This window comes from Hippocampus bargibanti, linkage group LG02, assembly GCF_051943395.1.
Source record: "Hippocampus bargibanti isolate YZ-2025 linkage group LG02, ASM5194339v1, whole genome shotgun sequence".
NCBI classification, from domain to species: Eukaryota; Metazoa; Chordata; class Actinopteri; order Syngnathiformes; family Syngnathidae; genus Hippocampus; species Hippocampus bargibanti.
The window spans coordinates 2,132,501-2,147,854 of NC_142735.1; the positions used below are offsets into that span (position 1 = coordinate 2,132,501).

General features: G+C 39.9%; 1 protein-coding gene across 2 annotated transcripts in view; it reads right to left on the reverse strand.

Annotated features, from left to right (window-relative positions):
• znf185 (zinc finger protein 185 with LIM domain) overlaps positions 1-11,729 on the reverse strand; it is a 35,438-nt gene extending 23,709 nt beyond the window's left edge. The window contains exons 1-15 of one of the 2 annotated variants that reach the window (XM_089020080.1): positions 11,564-11,729; positions 10,828-10,884; positions 9,494-9,611; positions 9,274-9,378; positions 9,163-9,189; positions 7,956-8,009; positions 6,317-6,364; positions 6,172-6,243; positions 6,009-6,089; positions 5,865-5,921; positions 4,723-4,827; positions 4,348-4,635; positions 3,114-3,179; positions 1,622-1,693; positions 1,292-1,366 (exon numbers count right to left, since the gene is read on the reverse strand). In XM_089020080.1, the coding sequence (XP_088876206.1) occupies positions 1,292-1,366; positions 1,622-1,693; positions 3,114-3,179; positions 4,348-4,635; positions 4,723-4,827; positions 5,865-5,921; positions 6,009-6,089; positions 6,172-6,243; positions 6,317-6,364; positions 7,956-8,009; positions 9,163-9,189; positions 9,274-9,378; positions 9,494-9,611; positions 10,828-10,837 (1,178 nt within the window). In that variant the 5' untranslated portion in view covers positions 10,838-10,884; positions 11,564-11,729. The remainder of the gene's footprint in view (positions 1-1,291; positions 1,367-1,621; positions 1,694-3,113; positions 3,180-4,347; positions 4,636-4,722; positions 4,828-5,864; positions 5,922-6,008; positions 6,090-6,171; positions 6,244-6,316; positions 6,365-7,955; positions 8,010-9,162; positions 9,190-9,273; positions 9,379-9,493; positions 9,612-10,827; positions 10,885-11,563) is intronic. The other variant, XM_089020072.1, reaches the window with a different exon arrangement.
• Between the last annotated feature and the right edge of the window lie 3,625 nt (positions 11,730-15,354).

Here is a 15,354-nt window from a genome sequence, read left to right on the forward strand (position 1 = left end):
CGATATTCTCGGGAGTCGGAAAAAAATATCGATATAACCGGACTATCGATATATCCGATCCTGCGGCATGTAAATTTTCTCCTTGCGTTCATAGAAATAGTATCGTAATAAGCAGTACTATCGATATAACCAATATAACGAGACTTTACTGTAAATATATAGGAAGGGAAAAGTCAGGATAATTTTTAAATCAATCTATCTAGCTAGCTAGATGTCCGTCATCTGTCTAGCTAGCTAGCTAGCTGGCTAGATATCCGTCATCTATCTATCTAGCTAGCTAGCTAGCTGGCTAGATGTCCGTCATCTATCTGGCTAGCTGGCTAGATGTCCGTCATCTATCTAGCTAGCTGGCTGGCTAGAGGTCCGTCATCTATCTAGCTAGCTAGCTAGCTGGCTAGAGGTCCGTCATCTATCTAGCTAGCTAGCGGGCTATATGTTGTCATCTATCTAGCTAGCTGGCTAGATGTCAGTCATCTAGCTAGCTAGCTGTCTAGATATCCGTCATCTATCTAATTAGCTAGCTAGCTGGCTAGATGTCCATCATCATCTATCTAGCTCGCTAGCTGGCTAAATGTCCATCATCATCATCTATCTAGCTCGCTAGCTGGCTAAATGTCCATCATCATCATCTATCTAACTCGTTATCTAGCTGGCTAGCTAGCTGGCTAGATGTCCATCATCATCTATCTAGCTTGCTAGCTGGCTAGATGTCCATCATCATCTATCTAGCTCGCTAGCTGGCTAAATGTCCATCATCATCTATCTAGCTCGTTAGCTAACTAGCTAGCTGGCTAGCTAGCTGGCTAGATGTCCATCATCATCATCTATCTAGCTAGCTGGCTAGATGTCCATCATCTATCTAGTTAGCAAGCTGTCTATCATCTATATAGCTAGCTAGCTGTCTATCATCTAGCTAGCCAGCTAACTACCTAGCTGGCAATCATCTATCTATTGTGCTAGCTAGCGGTCTATCATATATCTAGCTATATATCAATCTATTTATATAATTTATTTGCAGAACTACTCGCATTTACCAGAGATGAAATAAAGAGCAGCATAAAGCTTTATTTCGTTTCTGGTAAATGCGAGTATCGTACAATAAAGGGCGTGTTAAGCTATGAATGTGTGTTCATGGTATGTAACGTGATGTGTTGCTGAGCAGCAAACAGGCCATTAACTTGAGAGCAGACAGAACGCAACAGCATGCGAAGCTCAACAGTGCCACCTTGTGACCGATGTTCTCAAACAATATTGATGCCTTTCATTTTGGCTATGTGTCTATTGAACAAACCCAGAAGTGAGATTCAAGAAATCCTCTGTTCTTGTTTCATAGTTGCTGAGAACTGGATCTGGATACTGGTCCTTTCTAGTGACATAAAGGAAAAAGATCACTGAATTGAACTGAACACCACAATTTTTAGCCGGCGCGTGAACACATACACAAATACACGCATATCTATTTAGTCATTTCGAATTTGGAAGTAACTCTTGACAGGTATTTTTAGCTTAGCAGTAAATGAGACGTGACTCCTTTGAATTGAACACAGTGGCCAAATGCCATTCTGTGTCTGCCTGCCAACACTGCTGTGAAATGAATGAGAAAGTAGTTTTAGTTGTGTACCTTTGTTCCTCTGAGTAAGCGTCCGCAGAGCCTTCGTCTACCTTTGCCAGGCCTGGCTCATCATCCCTCAAGCTGAAGTGGAAATGAAGAAGAAGAAGAACATGGAAAAAAAATCTTATCAGATGGCATGCTAAGCTTAGACATGTTATTTCCAAAGGAACGTTTTTTTGTGTGTTTTATTTGCCTGCTTCCATCTACAAACAGGTGACAAATTTAAGGACAACCGAAACCATTTTTTGTTTCCTTACTGATATCAGAAAAACGTTTTATAGCATCTAAAATACCCAAAACATGCAGGCTGATATTTTTAGTGAAATGCAAAACACCAATAGAAATGACTTAAAGTGTCCAAAAACAACTTCAAAATGAAACTGGAAATGGCCAGTTTCAGAAGGTCCCGCCCCCTTGTTCGTGACGTCACGCCAGGACGTCTTGCCTTGCTCGAGAATCAAAACAATGGCTTCAGATTCGGAGAAGATGCTTTCTTGTTACTCATCCAGTTATGAATATGATTCAAATAGTTCTGAAGAAGAAAGCATAAATGTTTGCAATCGATTAAAGAAGTCCTTCCGTCTCATTTTGAGGCATCTGGACTCCAATGTAGCATCCCAGAAAATGCACAAGATGGCGCCCAAGCTCCGTTGGAAATGGGCCGATTTGTCTGCTGGGAATTTGTGTCAAATAGTAGTCTTGGTGCGACACACAACGATTCACCATCGCGTTATTGAGGGGTTTTCCTTCTAATTTCGCCATCAACACGAAGTTTTCAGACCAAACCAAGTACCCAAAACGCATTGTGTGCCGCACTTTTTTCTTGACTTAAGTGACATCAGAAAAACGTTTTATAGCATCTAAAATACCCAAAACACGCAGTATGATATTTTTAGTCAAATGCAAAACACCAATAAAAATGACTTCCAGTGTCCAAAATCTGAGACTTAAGACTTATTTCCTTGCTGGAGAATCAAAACAATGGCTTCAGATTCGCAGAATATACTTTCTTGTTACACGTCCAATTATGAATATGATTCAAATAGTTCTGAAGAGGAAAGCATAAATGTTTGCCATTGATGAAAGAAGTCCTTCCTTATCAATTCGAGCCATCAGGACTCCAATGTAGCGTCCCAGAAAATGCGCAAGATGGCGCCCAAGCTCCGTTGGCTGATTTGACTGCTGGGGATTTATGTCCTTTTTTCGGTCAGGGGTGTGCCTTCAGTGACGTCACGTCAGGACTCGTCACCAACTTAAAAACAAGACTTCCGGAATATTCAGCGCAAGTCTTAAAATGTAAAATATAACTATATTCCGTGAAATATTTCTAAAATACGCTCAGTAGAAGTCATTTTAAGTGATTTTACAAATTATGTCCGCAACTTTTCCGGAGGCGTCGGTTGTCCTTTAAAGTTGCGAAAAAGCAATGCTAAACCTTTTTCTCAGAGAGAGCCATAGCGAAGACTATATCATATATTGAAGGATGTGTCGTCACCAATACCTGGTGGAGTTTGAGTCATTTGGAATGAGATTTTCATACATGGCGGTGAGCGTTTCAACTCTGGAGCTGTAAAGATAAAAAGTAAAACGCATGAAATTCCAGGTCAAAGTCGTCTTGAAATGTTTGTCGAGATGGAATGTAAGCATGCCAATGAACTCACACAGCACCGTTACCCAATTCTGAATGTTCACCAATGAAAACAATTGCAGTGCATTACAAAAAATATGACATGTCAATATACTTTTTTTCATGACATGTTTGGCGTTTCCCGTGAGTTGCAATTTTGAAGAGCATCACTTTAATCCAAAAATGTCAAGCGTGTTCATATGAACACATAAATCCATTTTACTAAAAAAATCGACATAAAATCAAAATAGTATCAAATAGGTTCAAACGGAGTACAGGGATACCTTAGCTTACGAAATTAATTGGTTCCCAGAAAGTGTGTGTAAAGCAAAAAGTGTGTATTCCAAACATTAATTTCACAAAGGAAACCATTTAAATGAGAATAATCCGTTCCCAGGTCCCCATAAAACATAATTTGCAACTAAAGAACTCATGAAACTACACACAATATACCTTATTTTATGCATAATAAATGTGTTATAGTATCATAATTGAAGAAATATACTGTACTGTGTAATAAAGTCGTTTTATTTACCATTGTGATGTTCGTTGATGGCTTGATGGAATGGATAGCTTTTTGCATAAAGTGTCTCAAGGAGCTCTGGGTTGTACATCTTGTAAATTGTGATATTGCAACAGCAACAGATGCAAGCAGACACACTAGAAACTTCATTAATAGCTGGTTCCCTTGCTTGTCTTTTCTCTGCAGTCTACACTCTGCCTTTGAACTATCAATAAAGTTGAAACGAGTCCAAAATGTACTGTTTTCTATCCATATTCTCTCAAAGTATGTATTGTAAACATTAATTTCCCAAAGGAAACCATTAAAATGAGAATAATCCGTTCCCAGGTCCCCATAAAACGTAATTTTCAACTAAATAAGCCAAGAAATTACACACAATATACATTATTTTATGCATAACAAATGTGCTATGGTATTGTAATTAAAGAAATCTATCCATCCATCCATCCAGCTGTCTATTATCTATATATCTAGCTAACTGTCTATCATCTACGTATCTATCCATTTAGCAAGCTCGCTAGCCGTCTTTGTGAGGTTCCCAAAAAAGTAACAGTAACATTGAGGTTAATATGACAGATTACTGACCTTGAGTTTTCCAAAAGTTCTGGTTCTTCATTGATTGTGACGAGATGATTGTTGGGAGCTTCTGAATCATTGTGTTCTGAATGGGCGGAAACAACGTGAAGATAGTCGGTGATGAGTTCGGGGAGGGGAGCGGCCACCTTGGTGGACTCCGGTTTTATTTCCTCAAATGGTTCCTTGTCCACAGCAAACACTCGAGCGGTGGCTTCTTTCACAGGTTCAGGTGGGGCCACCTCCATTTTTGGAAGCTCATCAATAGTGACGAGGGTTGACTTGAAGCTTGAGCTGACTCTGTCAATGAGACGGTCGGCGAGACGCGTTGAGAGGAAGTGAAGATGCCTAATGCAGTTCCCAAGAGACACTTGGCAGAGGATTTACATGGTTTCTGTCTTGGCTGGTCCTGGTGCAGATACGACCGATGGGATGGGGATAACTGGGGAGGCTCGCACAGGACTCATGGAGGCATCATCTTCAATCTCCACCCTGCACATTCGGAGCACAAAACAATATACGGTAACGTCATTGGTGGACCGTCAAGGCCTGCAAAGCCTTCTCTACTGGAATCAAAATATCTGAATCACGGACTGATGTTAATCATATTTTGTTCATGAATTCTTACTAAATAATCCCACATTGTTTTTCAGCTTCCTTTTATTATTTTTCACCTGTTGCACTGCTTCCAGACGTGTGTTTTCGAATTTAAGCATTTAACCAATCGCATTTCAGCCATTATTTGTTACCAGGGTCAGAAATCTACCTGGACGCCTTCACAATCAGTTCTGCAGGCCCAGTCGCATCAAACTGTTGCTTTAACTAATCAGATTTCAAGTCGGTAACCCAAAAAGGGTATCAACGCCTGGTCAGCGTCAGAGTTTTCACAAACTACGATTGGCTAGTCACTAGCCAATCATAGTTTGCGAAAACTGCTCTTATCACTCGCCGCTAGTGACAAGAGCATACTGGGCAGAGCTAGCACACTGTATCTGTAGCAAGCTGCATAAGCAAATACATTGTTGTGTTGATTTAATTGAGATTTTGTCAACCTAAAATGGCTGAAAGAGGACAAGAAATAGATTTGGTTGGAGATTTTGGTTGGAGTTTACAGCCATTTTCAAGACGGACTTTTCAAGAAACATTAACATCATTAAAAAAGGTTGGTCAGTTACTTATTTCCTGGCTAATGGTAGCCTCTAGTAGTAAATCACACCACACTTTTTTTCAGTCTGGATTGATTCAGACATAGCACTACTGAAGGCCTAGCAATGAAATCCACGGCCCGCCACTGTGAAATACTGTATCTTTCCATCGGTGTGATTACACAATTAAAAAGGACATAGCACGGAACTGTGTCATGCCATATCTGTAAAATCACACAGTCGTGCTTACTGGCCATCTAATAAGAATGTACAGATGAGCAATAAAATACAGGGGCCATATTTTCAAGATGTCCGAGAGCATCTGTGCTACATGTGATGCATCATTCAGTGCAATAGTCATTCGGTTTTAGAAGTGAAATGTACCTTTTTGCCACAAATGAGCGGGATTCTTTGGCCACTGAATTGTCAGATGCTTGAGCCCTGTGTATTTTTCGGGGGTGGAAAACATTGAGACTTATAGGAGCAGAACACGCAAGATGTTCTTTCTTTCAAAAAGTCAAGACGTACTCAAATTTCTTAGCGGCGGAGAGCACATAGGACCGTTGTCTGGGTGCAGATTTGTCCAGGACTTTACTGGCTGCTGCCGTCCTGAAAAAAAAGGGGTCAGTGTGCAGTGAATGCCATTTCACAGCAGGTAAGGTTTAAATTGGACTAGGTGTACGTGTCCTACCGTTTCAACTGCTCCTCACTGCTAATATTGCTGTCCATATCATCAACAGGGGGCTTCACCGTGTAAGGAGTGCTAAGGGCCACAAGTTTTATGAAAACATATTCTCCTTTGTTTCAGAGTCTGTACAAGCGATTATTAAGCTTACCTTTTCTTATAGCTCTCCGAATGTGTTTTGGTGACTTTCGACGTCCCACTGCCAAAACACAACAGATCACGATGAAAAGCAAAAATCGCAAAGACCCTTCACTGACTCCACAGAAGGTGAAGCAGTAGAGTTGTAAACTTTTTTTGCTGGCGGTAAAGATGGCAGGTTTTTGTTTGTTGTTTGTTTTGCTCCAACACATCAGGTGTATGATTTTAATGACCTTCGAGCTGGAATGTGGTACCTCCGACAGAGACCATTTACAGACTCCCAAAATGCTGTTGCACAGGAAGTTACAAGACTGTGAAGAAGAAATTTCTCCTACATTGGTTTTACATAACAGAATTCAACAGTATGAATACCAGTGGTGGACCGCCAGGGCCTGCAAGGCCTTCTCTGTTGGCCTAAAATATCAGAATCACAGACTAATGTGAATTACAGTAAAGTCTCGTTATATCGATATTCAAGGGAGTCTGAAAAAATATCGATATAACCGGGACTATCGATATATCCGACCCTGTTTGCATGTAATTTTCTCCGTGCGTGCATAGAAATAGTATCGATATAACCAGGACTATCGATATATCCGATATCGATATAACGAGACTTTACTGTATATGTTGTCCATGAATTCTTATTAAATAATTCCACATTGTCTTTCAGCTTCCTTTCATTGCTTTTCCACTGTTGTGCTGCCTCCAGATGTGTGTTTTCGTATTTAAGCATTTAACCAATCACATTTCGGCCATCATTTGTTACCAGGGACAGAAATCGACCTGGATGTCTTATCAATCAGTTCTGCAGGCCCTGAAGCATAAAAATCAATGTCGATCAAACTGTTGCTTTAACCAATCAGAGTTCGAGTTGGCAACCCAAGGCTTGCTCACAGGCACTGGAACCGTCAAAGTTTTCGCAAATCATGATTTGCTCGACAGTAGCGAATCACAGTATCACAAGCCGCTAGTGATAACCGCATACTGACCAGAGCTAGCACACTGTATCTGTAGCGAGCTGCATGAGCAAATACATTTTTGTGTTGCTTTAATAGCGGTTTTGCTAACACATGGTGGCTGAAGGAGGAGAAGAAATGTATTTGGTTGCAGATATACTGTTAAAGCCATTTTCAAGACAGACTTTTAAAGAATAGATGGACATCATTAGGAAAGGTTGGACAGCGCCAAAGCTAGCAAAAATAGCAAATAATATTGCAATTTTATGAGGTTAACATGAATCCACATGTTAATAGTAAAAATTCGAAGTTTGATGACAGTATTTCTTAAGTTTCTTCAAGTCACAAGTTATTTCCTGGCCAATAACATCCTCTGGTGGACGTGTAGTAATATCACACCACACTCACAGCTGTCGAATGATTCGGACATACTACTACTGAAGGCCTAGGGTTGACATGCACGGACCGCCATTCCTTATCACCTTCTTAGATTCAAATTTTGAACCAATATGCTGGATAAAATATCAAGATATATATCTCAATATGTGTAAATAACCCAGAGTTTGAAAAATCCTCATTCATTGGGGGTGCGCCTTATACTCCTACGCGCCTTACACACCTGAAAATACGTTAGATTGTGGAACATCACTTGCTGTGGCCAAAAAGTGTATTAATCGGAGCTGCAGCGCTTACCTAATGCCATTGGAAGTGCTCGTTGAAGGAGAAACAGGCTTGTTGAAAACACCTCTGTATGGACAACAACAATTATGAGTCAATAGGTGTTCTGATTCACTGTCAAAATGTTTCTATTGATAAATTGTTCAGAGAACCTAATTCATAGAAACTAATCAAAGAAACAAATACATTGATACCTCGGTTTACGAACCCCTTGGCTGACGAATTTTTTGGTTTACGAACATTAAATTTATGAAAATTTTACCTTGGCATACAAACTATTTTTGGGATACACACGGAACTGCCACAATGAGTGATGTGTCGTTCGCGAACGAGCCCGTTCTAACAAGAAAAGGGCAGACAACTGTTTTGGTCCTCTATTCCCCATCCCCAGCCGTCGGTTAAAGCAAAAAAAAAAGAGACAGGCAGCCGACAGAGAGAGAGAGAGTGAGTGAGAAAACACACACACACACACACACACACACACACACACACACACACACACACACACACACACACACACACACACACACACACACACACACACACACACACACACACACACACACACACACAAGGAAGACGACAGATCCTGAAACATAAAAATGGATAGAAAACAGTGAAATTTGGACTTGTTTCAACTTTGATAGTTCAAAAGCAGAGTGTAGACTGGAAGGTTAAAATATCCCATCAATCAGGCGCCACAAATAACCCGCACAAGCCATCTGTACACTTGATGCAAAAAGCTATCAACCCAGCTAAACAGAACACAATTGATGAGGAATTAGGTAAAATGATGGCAGAGGAAGCACCTACAAGGGATCATTCCTCAAGATGGGGAAAGAAGATTACGTTCCTCATCAAGTGTTTAATGCTGAGGAAACCGGCCACTCCATTCCATCAAGCCATCAACGACCATCACAAAGGTATATAAAACGACTTTATTATACAGCACAGTTTATTTCTTTAATTCTAATACCATAACACATTTATTATACATAAAATAAGGTATATTTTGTGTAGTTTTAAGGCTTAGAAAATTAGAAAGTATAAAATTATGTTTTATGGGGACCCTGGAACGGATTATTCTCATTTTAATGGTTTCTTATGGGAAATTAATTTTTGAGATACACACATTTCGCCTTACACACTCTGTCTGGGAACCAATTAAGTTCGTAAGCCAAGGTATCACTGTAAATTGTTCATTAGTTCCACTATATTTTACCTGATCATGAATCCCGAGGATGGCGATCTAAATGCAAAACAAGTACTCGATATCAGTAAATATTGGTCCGTGTTTCCAAGTGATAAAGTACTGTCGTAAACTATCATTTACCTTTCACTGTCAGACTTAGTGGGTGTTTTTGGTGCAGGTGAAGTGGGTGAAGACACCGGACTAGATGGTGCTCCATTCTGGCGTCTCGCCTTTATTTCTGCCATCCTGTGTAAACACACAATCACTAGATTCAATCTGTTCAGTTCATGAAGAAAGTGTTGTACGGACACCGCATCGAAGGGATTGGTCGCCAGACACACTTTCTCAGCGAGCCACTGACCATGGTTTCTCTTCTGCAGGTTGATCCTCAGCGTCATTGTTGCGGTTCATCCAGCTGAAGTCACCCTTCAGCTTGGTCCTGACTTTAGTGGCACGGAAGACTGTTGCTTTTTCCCCCTCTGAATATGAAATAAAGGACTTAATATTATTTCTTTTTATATTTTCCTCACCCCAGTAAGAAGCACATCTTGAAATGATGGGGTTTTGGATTGCAGTTTGTCACCTGACGACAATAGGAATGACCTTTATACAGACGCTCCCCAACTTACGAACTAGATACGTCCCGAACAGTCGTTTGTAAGGTGTATTTGTTTGTAAGTTGCTTCAGGACTATCGGAGGATGCGATGCATACCATAAAGTAATGGCTGCTGGCAGGTAATTCAGTAATTACAGTACGTGCTAGCAGCTTCAGTAATGGCTTACAGAAGACCCATGGATATACAGACGCTCCCCAACTTACGAACGAGATACATTCCGAACAGTCGTTCGTAAGGTGAATTTGTTTGTAAGTTGCTTCGGTGTTATATTTTGTACGGAATGTATGTTTAAGGCTTATATAAGTATTTTTAAGTTTTATATAAGTATGTTTCATGATTGTACTGTATAAGTAACCTGTATTAGTTTGTACTGAAAGCGCAATGCATTTTGGGTACTTTGTTTGGTCTGAAAACTATGTGTTGATCCGTGTTGATGGCGAAATTAGAAGGAAAAAACATAAAATGCGATGGTGAATCATTGTGTGTTGCACCAAGACTATTATTTGATACTAAAAAAGATAAAGTCATTTTTTGCCACGGGCCACATTGTTGTTATGGTTTCCTCTCGAGGGCCGTTATGAATTTGGGGAACCCATTAGAATGTTTAAATCCCTTCAAATATTACATATAGAGCACACAGCAAATTAATGAATAACTCGTTTTCAAATCTGAAGTCAAGAATAATGACTTTTATTGTGGTTGACATCCAAAAATATGACATTTTGGCTCAGATTAAGTTTGATTTGCTTTCGCAGGCGGAAAAAAAATGATGTGGCGGGCCGGACTTGGCCCGCGGGCCTTGACTTTGACACCTGTGTGGTAAAGCATCTGATCGGAGGCCTTACACCCGTATCGACTAAATTGAACCTGGTTTCAGGTGCATTCAATTCGAATCAGAACAAACTCTTTCAAAATATGTTTGAACCTAACTGGAGTTTACCTTCTATGCCATGTAATCGCCCGGAAATCTACATTCCCTTTGCATGCCATGCGAACAATGAGGCAATAACATTCCCAGTCTGAGAGACACACCCTGTGATGACCCATTATTGGGCAGAACATTTTCTTGTGACTCACCGGTTGACATGATTTGATTTTCTCTCACTTCTTCTTTATTGGTTCTTATCTGGTCACCTGAAAAATTGAGAGGGCAGATTAAGACAAGGGAAACCACACACAAACCATACAGATTAACCAACGAAAGGCTGTTTTGATAAGAATAAGCCTTCCCATGTAAAAAAGAACCTGTGCTGAGAGGAATTATTATTTCTCATCCTTTAGATATGTCAAAGAGCCTGTCTTTCCACTTTCCAAATTGAGGAATAAAAACCCCACGATTAACTAAATACTTGCTCCCCCCCAAAATGATTCAGAGGGTAGGGGTGGGGGGGTCATGTCAATGTTGTGTTTTTATATCTGAAGCAGTCCACCAATTAAACGCATTTGCAGTCAAAACACAAGACATGAAGAAATGAAAAAGAAGCAAATGAACCGACCGGCAAGCCCTTAAAAGTGAAATTCTTTGAGCGACTACAACATGAAAAACTCCCACGGCTGAAAATTCATTTGCTCAGTACTTTAAGATTATGACTGCCACATGAATGAATGCAAGTCAATACAAAGGGGCCTGACATTACATATTTGACCAAGTTTTAAGACACATGTCCGCATAAAATCGTCAACGGTGAACAAAGTGTGTTTAAGAGGTGCAAGGAATAGAACTTCATGTGGCAAGGGAACGGCTCAGAAAATAAGATGGCAAACATTGACTCAAATCATTTGCATGAGACAACAAATAACATCAATTACTCACCTTAATACAAAAAGTGTCCCAAAAAAGGGCTCTGGTCTCACTTTATGATCCAGATGGGCTCGTAGCAAGGTAGCGTCCTGCTCAAATGTGCCAGTTGAAAAGTGGGAGTGTGCGTATCTTTTTAAGTTCTTGTGTGTGACAGGTGTCTTGAGCTACGGGCGTGAGCACTAACAAGCCGAGCCAGTCAAGGAAGGTAAAACATGTGGGGTGGAGCATTGTGTTTGTACCACTGTGACTAATGCCAAGTGCTTGGTATTCATTTTGTACTTTGGGAGTGAGCAAAGCAAATTGCTGCCTTGCATGTGGCCGAATCTCATAAGGGCGGGGGAGCAGGGGGGGTGACATAACAACAACAACAACACAATGGGGACGCGTAGCAACTTCTCCTGCGGGAACGAGAACTGCTCTCGTGCGCACTCAACAGGATGCAAGCGTTGTGAACATGAGATCAGCAACATATAGGCAACTTGAGCGGAACACCGATTAAAGATGACAAGGTGCTTCGGGAAGTGAGAAGTAGTAAGGAAGCACAAATACTTGTGCCGTTTACTCCCTGCATTAAAAAAAATACTATATATATATATATATATATATATATATATATATATATATATATATATATATATATGAGAGAGATGTATTATGAGACAGAGATGTATATATGAGAGCGAGAGACATGTATATATGACAGAGAGACGTATATATGAGAGATAGAGGTATATATAAGAGAGGGAGATGTATATATGAGAGAGAGAGATCTATATACGAGAAAGAGGGATACATAGTAGATCGATCTATATAAATGAGAGAGAGAGATGTATATATGAGAGAGAAATGTATACATGAGAGAGAGGTGTATGTTTATATATATATATATATATATATATGAGAGAGAGATGTATATGACAGAGAGAGAGAGATGTATATATGACATAGATGTATATATGAGATGTATATGAGAGAGATATATACATATGAGATGTAAATATTAGAGAGATGTGTATATGAGTGATAGAGCGTGATGGAGAGGAAGAGAGAGAGATGTACATATATGATATATATGTATATATGATACATATACGATATATATGTATATATGATATGAATATATATATATGAGTTATATATGTAGATATATATGAGAGAGAGAGGTTATATGAGAGAGATGTATACATATGAGCGATGTAAATATGAGAGATATGTATATATGAGCGATAGAGCGCGATAGAGAGGAAGATAGAGACAGAGAGAGAAAGACAGACAGAGAGACAGAGATAGCTAGCTCGCTAGCTAGCTAGATACATTTGTACTTTAACTTCAAGACAGGTGTTGAATCTGTATTTTTTCACCACAGGGTATCTGTACTTTTATGTAAGTACTGATTACGACTAAGTACTTGTAGTATCCCGACACACGGCAAGGTAAAAGTCCAAAAAGCAAAATGGAAGCCTGGAATGACACCACATGGCTTAAGCGTCACAAAGTAAAGCTGTAATGTTTTTTTTTTTTGTTCTACCAACAATTGAAAAAAAAACAATCAAACAATCGTGTTCTGAGAAAAACTTTGAAGGGGACTAGAGCGTGTGAACCCTTCGCATAACAAGTCGGCAGTCCGACGGCAAACGCAAGTAAAGTTTCACTCAATTTACAAATGTAAATACTATTGTCTTAGCTAAATCTCTCTCCCTTTTTCTGTCCCCGTCGGGGACAAACCAGTTTGACGGCTTTCGCCTAGGCGACTGCGCCTTCGGCAGTCAATCGAGATAACGTCTGGGTTCCTAAAGAAAAAAAAAAAGCAAAAAGAATCTCAAGTATCCGACACGGGATATCACCATGGTAACAAACGTAGTCAAGAATCAATGAAAGTACCGAGAAGAATGTCAACACGTTGACATTCGGCACAGGAGTTAAACTACTGTAAAGCAGAGAAGCAAGATCTGAATCGGCACATAGTTTGGGTTCAGTGAAATCTTGCCTCAATTTCATAAGGTGAAGGTGCGCCTTATATAGTGGTACCTCGGTTTACGAACCCCTTGGCTTACGAACTTTTCGGTTTACGAATGTTAGATTTATGAAAATTTTACCATAGCATACGAACTGTTTTTCAGGATACACACGGAGCTGCCACAATGAGTGAAGTGTCGTTCGCGAATGAGCCCGTTCTAACAAGAAAATGGTGGCCGACTGTTTTGTCGTCTATTCCCCGCCCCCAGTCTTCGGTTAAAGCCACGTGATTGGTCAAAACAAAAGTGAAATGTTGAGAAAATGGATAGAAAAGGTTAAATTTGGACTTGTTTCAACTTTGATAGTTCAAAATCAGAATCAGAATCATCTTTGTTGCCAAGTATGTAGAACACACAAGGAATTTGTTTCCGGTCGAACACGCTGCACTAGTATCATCATTAAAAAATTGCAAAGAGGCACTCTACAGTTCCATTTGGGCTACTGTTCAAAGAGTTAATAGCTTGGGGGAAGAATCTGTTTAAGTGGATTCCTTAATGCTCAGTAACTCTTCCCTCGTGTAACTAAGTCGTGTAGGGTCGCAAAAAACAACTGAATGACAGAACCAGGAACAATACTAGGGAGCGTGTGAGGCTACCATTCGCGGCGCCATCTTGTCCAACCGAAGCGTGTAGACTGCAAGGTTAAAATTCCCATCAATCATGGTCCACAAATAACCCGCACAAGCCATCTGTACATTTAATGCAAAAAGCTATCAACCCAGTTAAACAGAACACAATTGATGAGGAACTAGATACAATTATCACAGAGAAAGCACCTATAAGGGATCATTCCTCAAGACGGTGAAAGAAGAAGGCTACATTCCTCATCAAGCATTTAAAGGACAACCGACGTCACTTTTTTGTTTCCTAACTGACATCTGAAAAACGTTTTATAGCATCTAAACCACGCAGTATGATATTTTTAGTCAAATGCAAAACACCAATAAAAATGACTTAAAGTGTCCAAAATCGAAGAAGGGCATTTTCAGAAAGTCCCGCCCCCAGTTAGTGACGTCACGCCAAGACGTCTTCCATTGCTGGAAAATCAAAACAATGGCTTCAGATTCGGAGAATATGCTTTCTTGTTACTCATCCAGTTATGAATAGGATTCAAATAGTTCTGATGAAGAAAGCATACATGTATGCAATCGATTAAAGAATTTATTCCGTGCCATTTTGAGGCAACATTGGGGGGGAAATGTCTCACCAAAAAAGAGGCAGAAAATGGCGACTGAGCTCCTGTGAGGAATTATCAGCCCGTTTCCACAGGCTGATAAATTCCTTATATGGAGCTTGCTCGCCCTCTTCTGGCTTTTTTTGGTGCAACATGACGTTTTCAGACCAAACAAGCACAGCAAAATGCATTGACGTGATGGAAGGACTGCTACAATGTGTCCTTTTTTTCGGTCAGGGCGTTCCTTCAGTGACGTCACGTACGGACTCGTCACCAACTCAATAACAAGACTTCCGGAATATTCAGAGTTTTAAAGCGTAAAATATAGCTATATGTGGTGGAATCTTTTTAAAATACGCTCAGTAGAAGTCATTTGAAGCCATTTTACAAATTATGGACACAACTTGTCCGGAGACGTCGGTTGTCCTTTAATGCTGATGAACGACTTTATGATACAGTACAGTTTATTTCTTTAATTATAATACCATAGCACATTTATTATACATAAAATAAGGTATATTTTGTGTAGTTTTAAGGCTTAGAAAATAAGAAAGTAGAAAAGTATGTTTTATGTTTTATATCTCATTTTACTGTTTGAATTAATTATTTTAGCT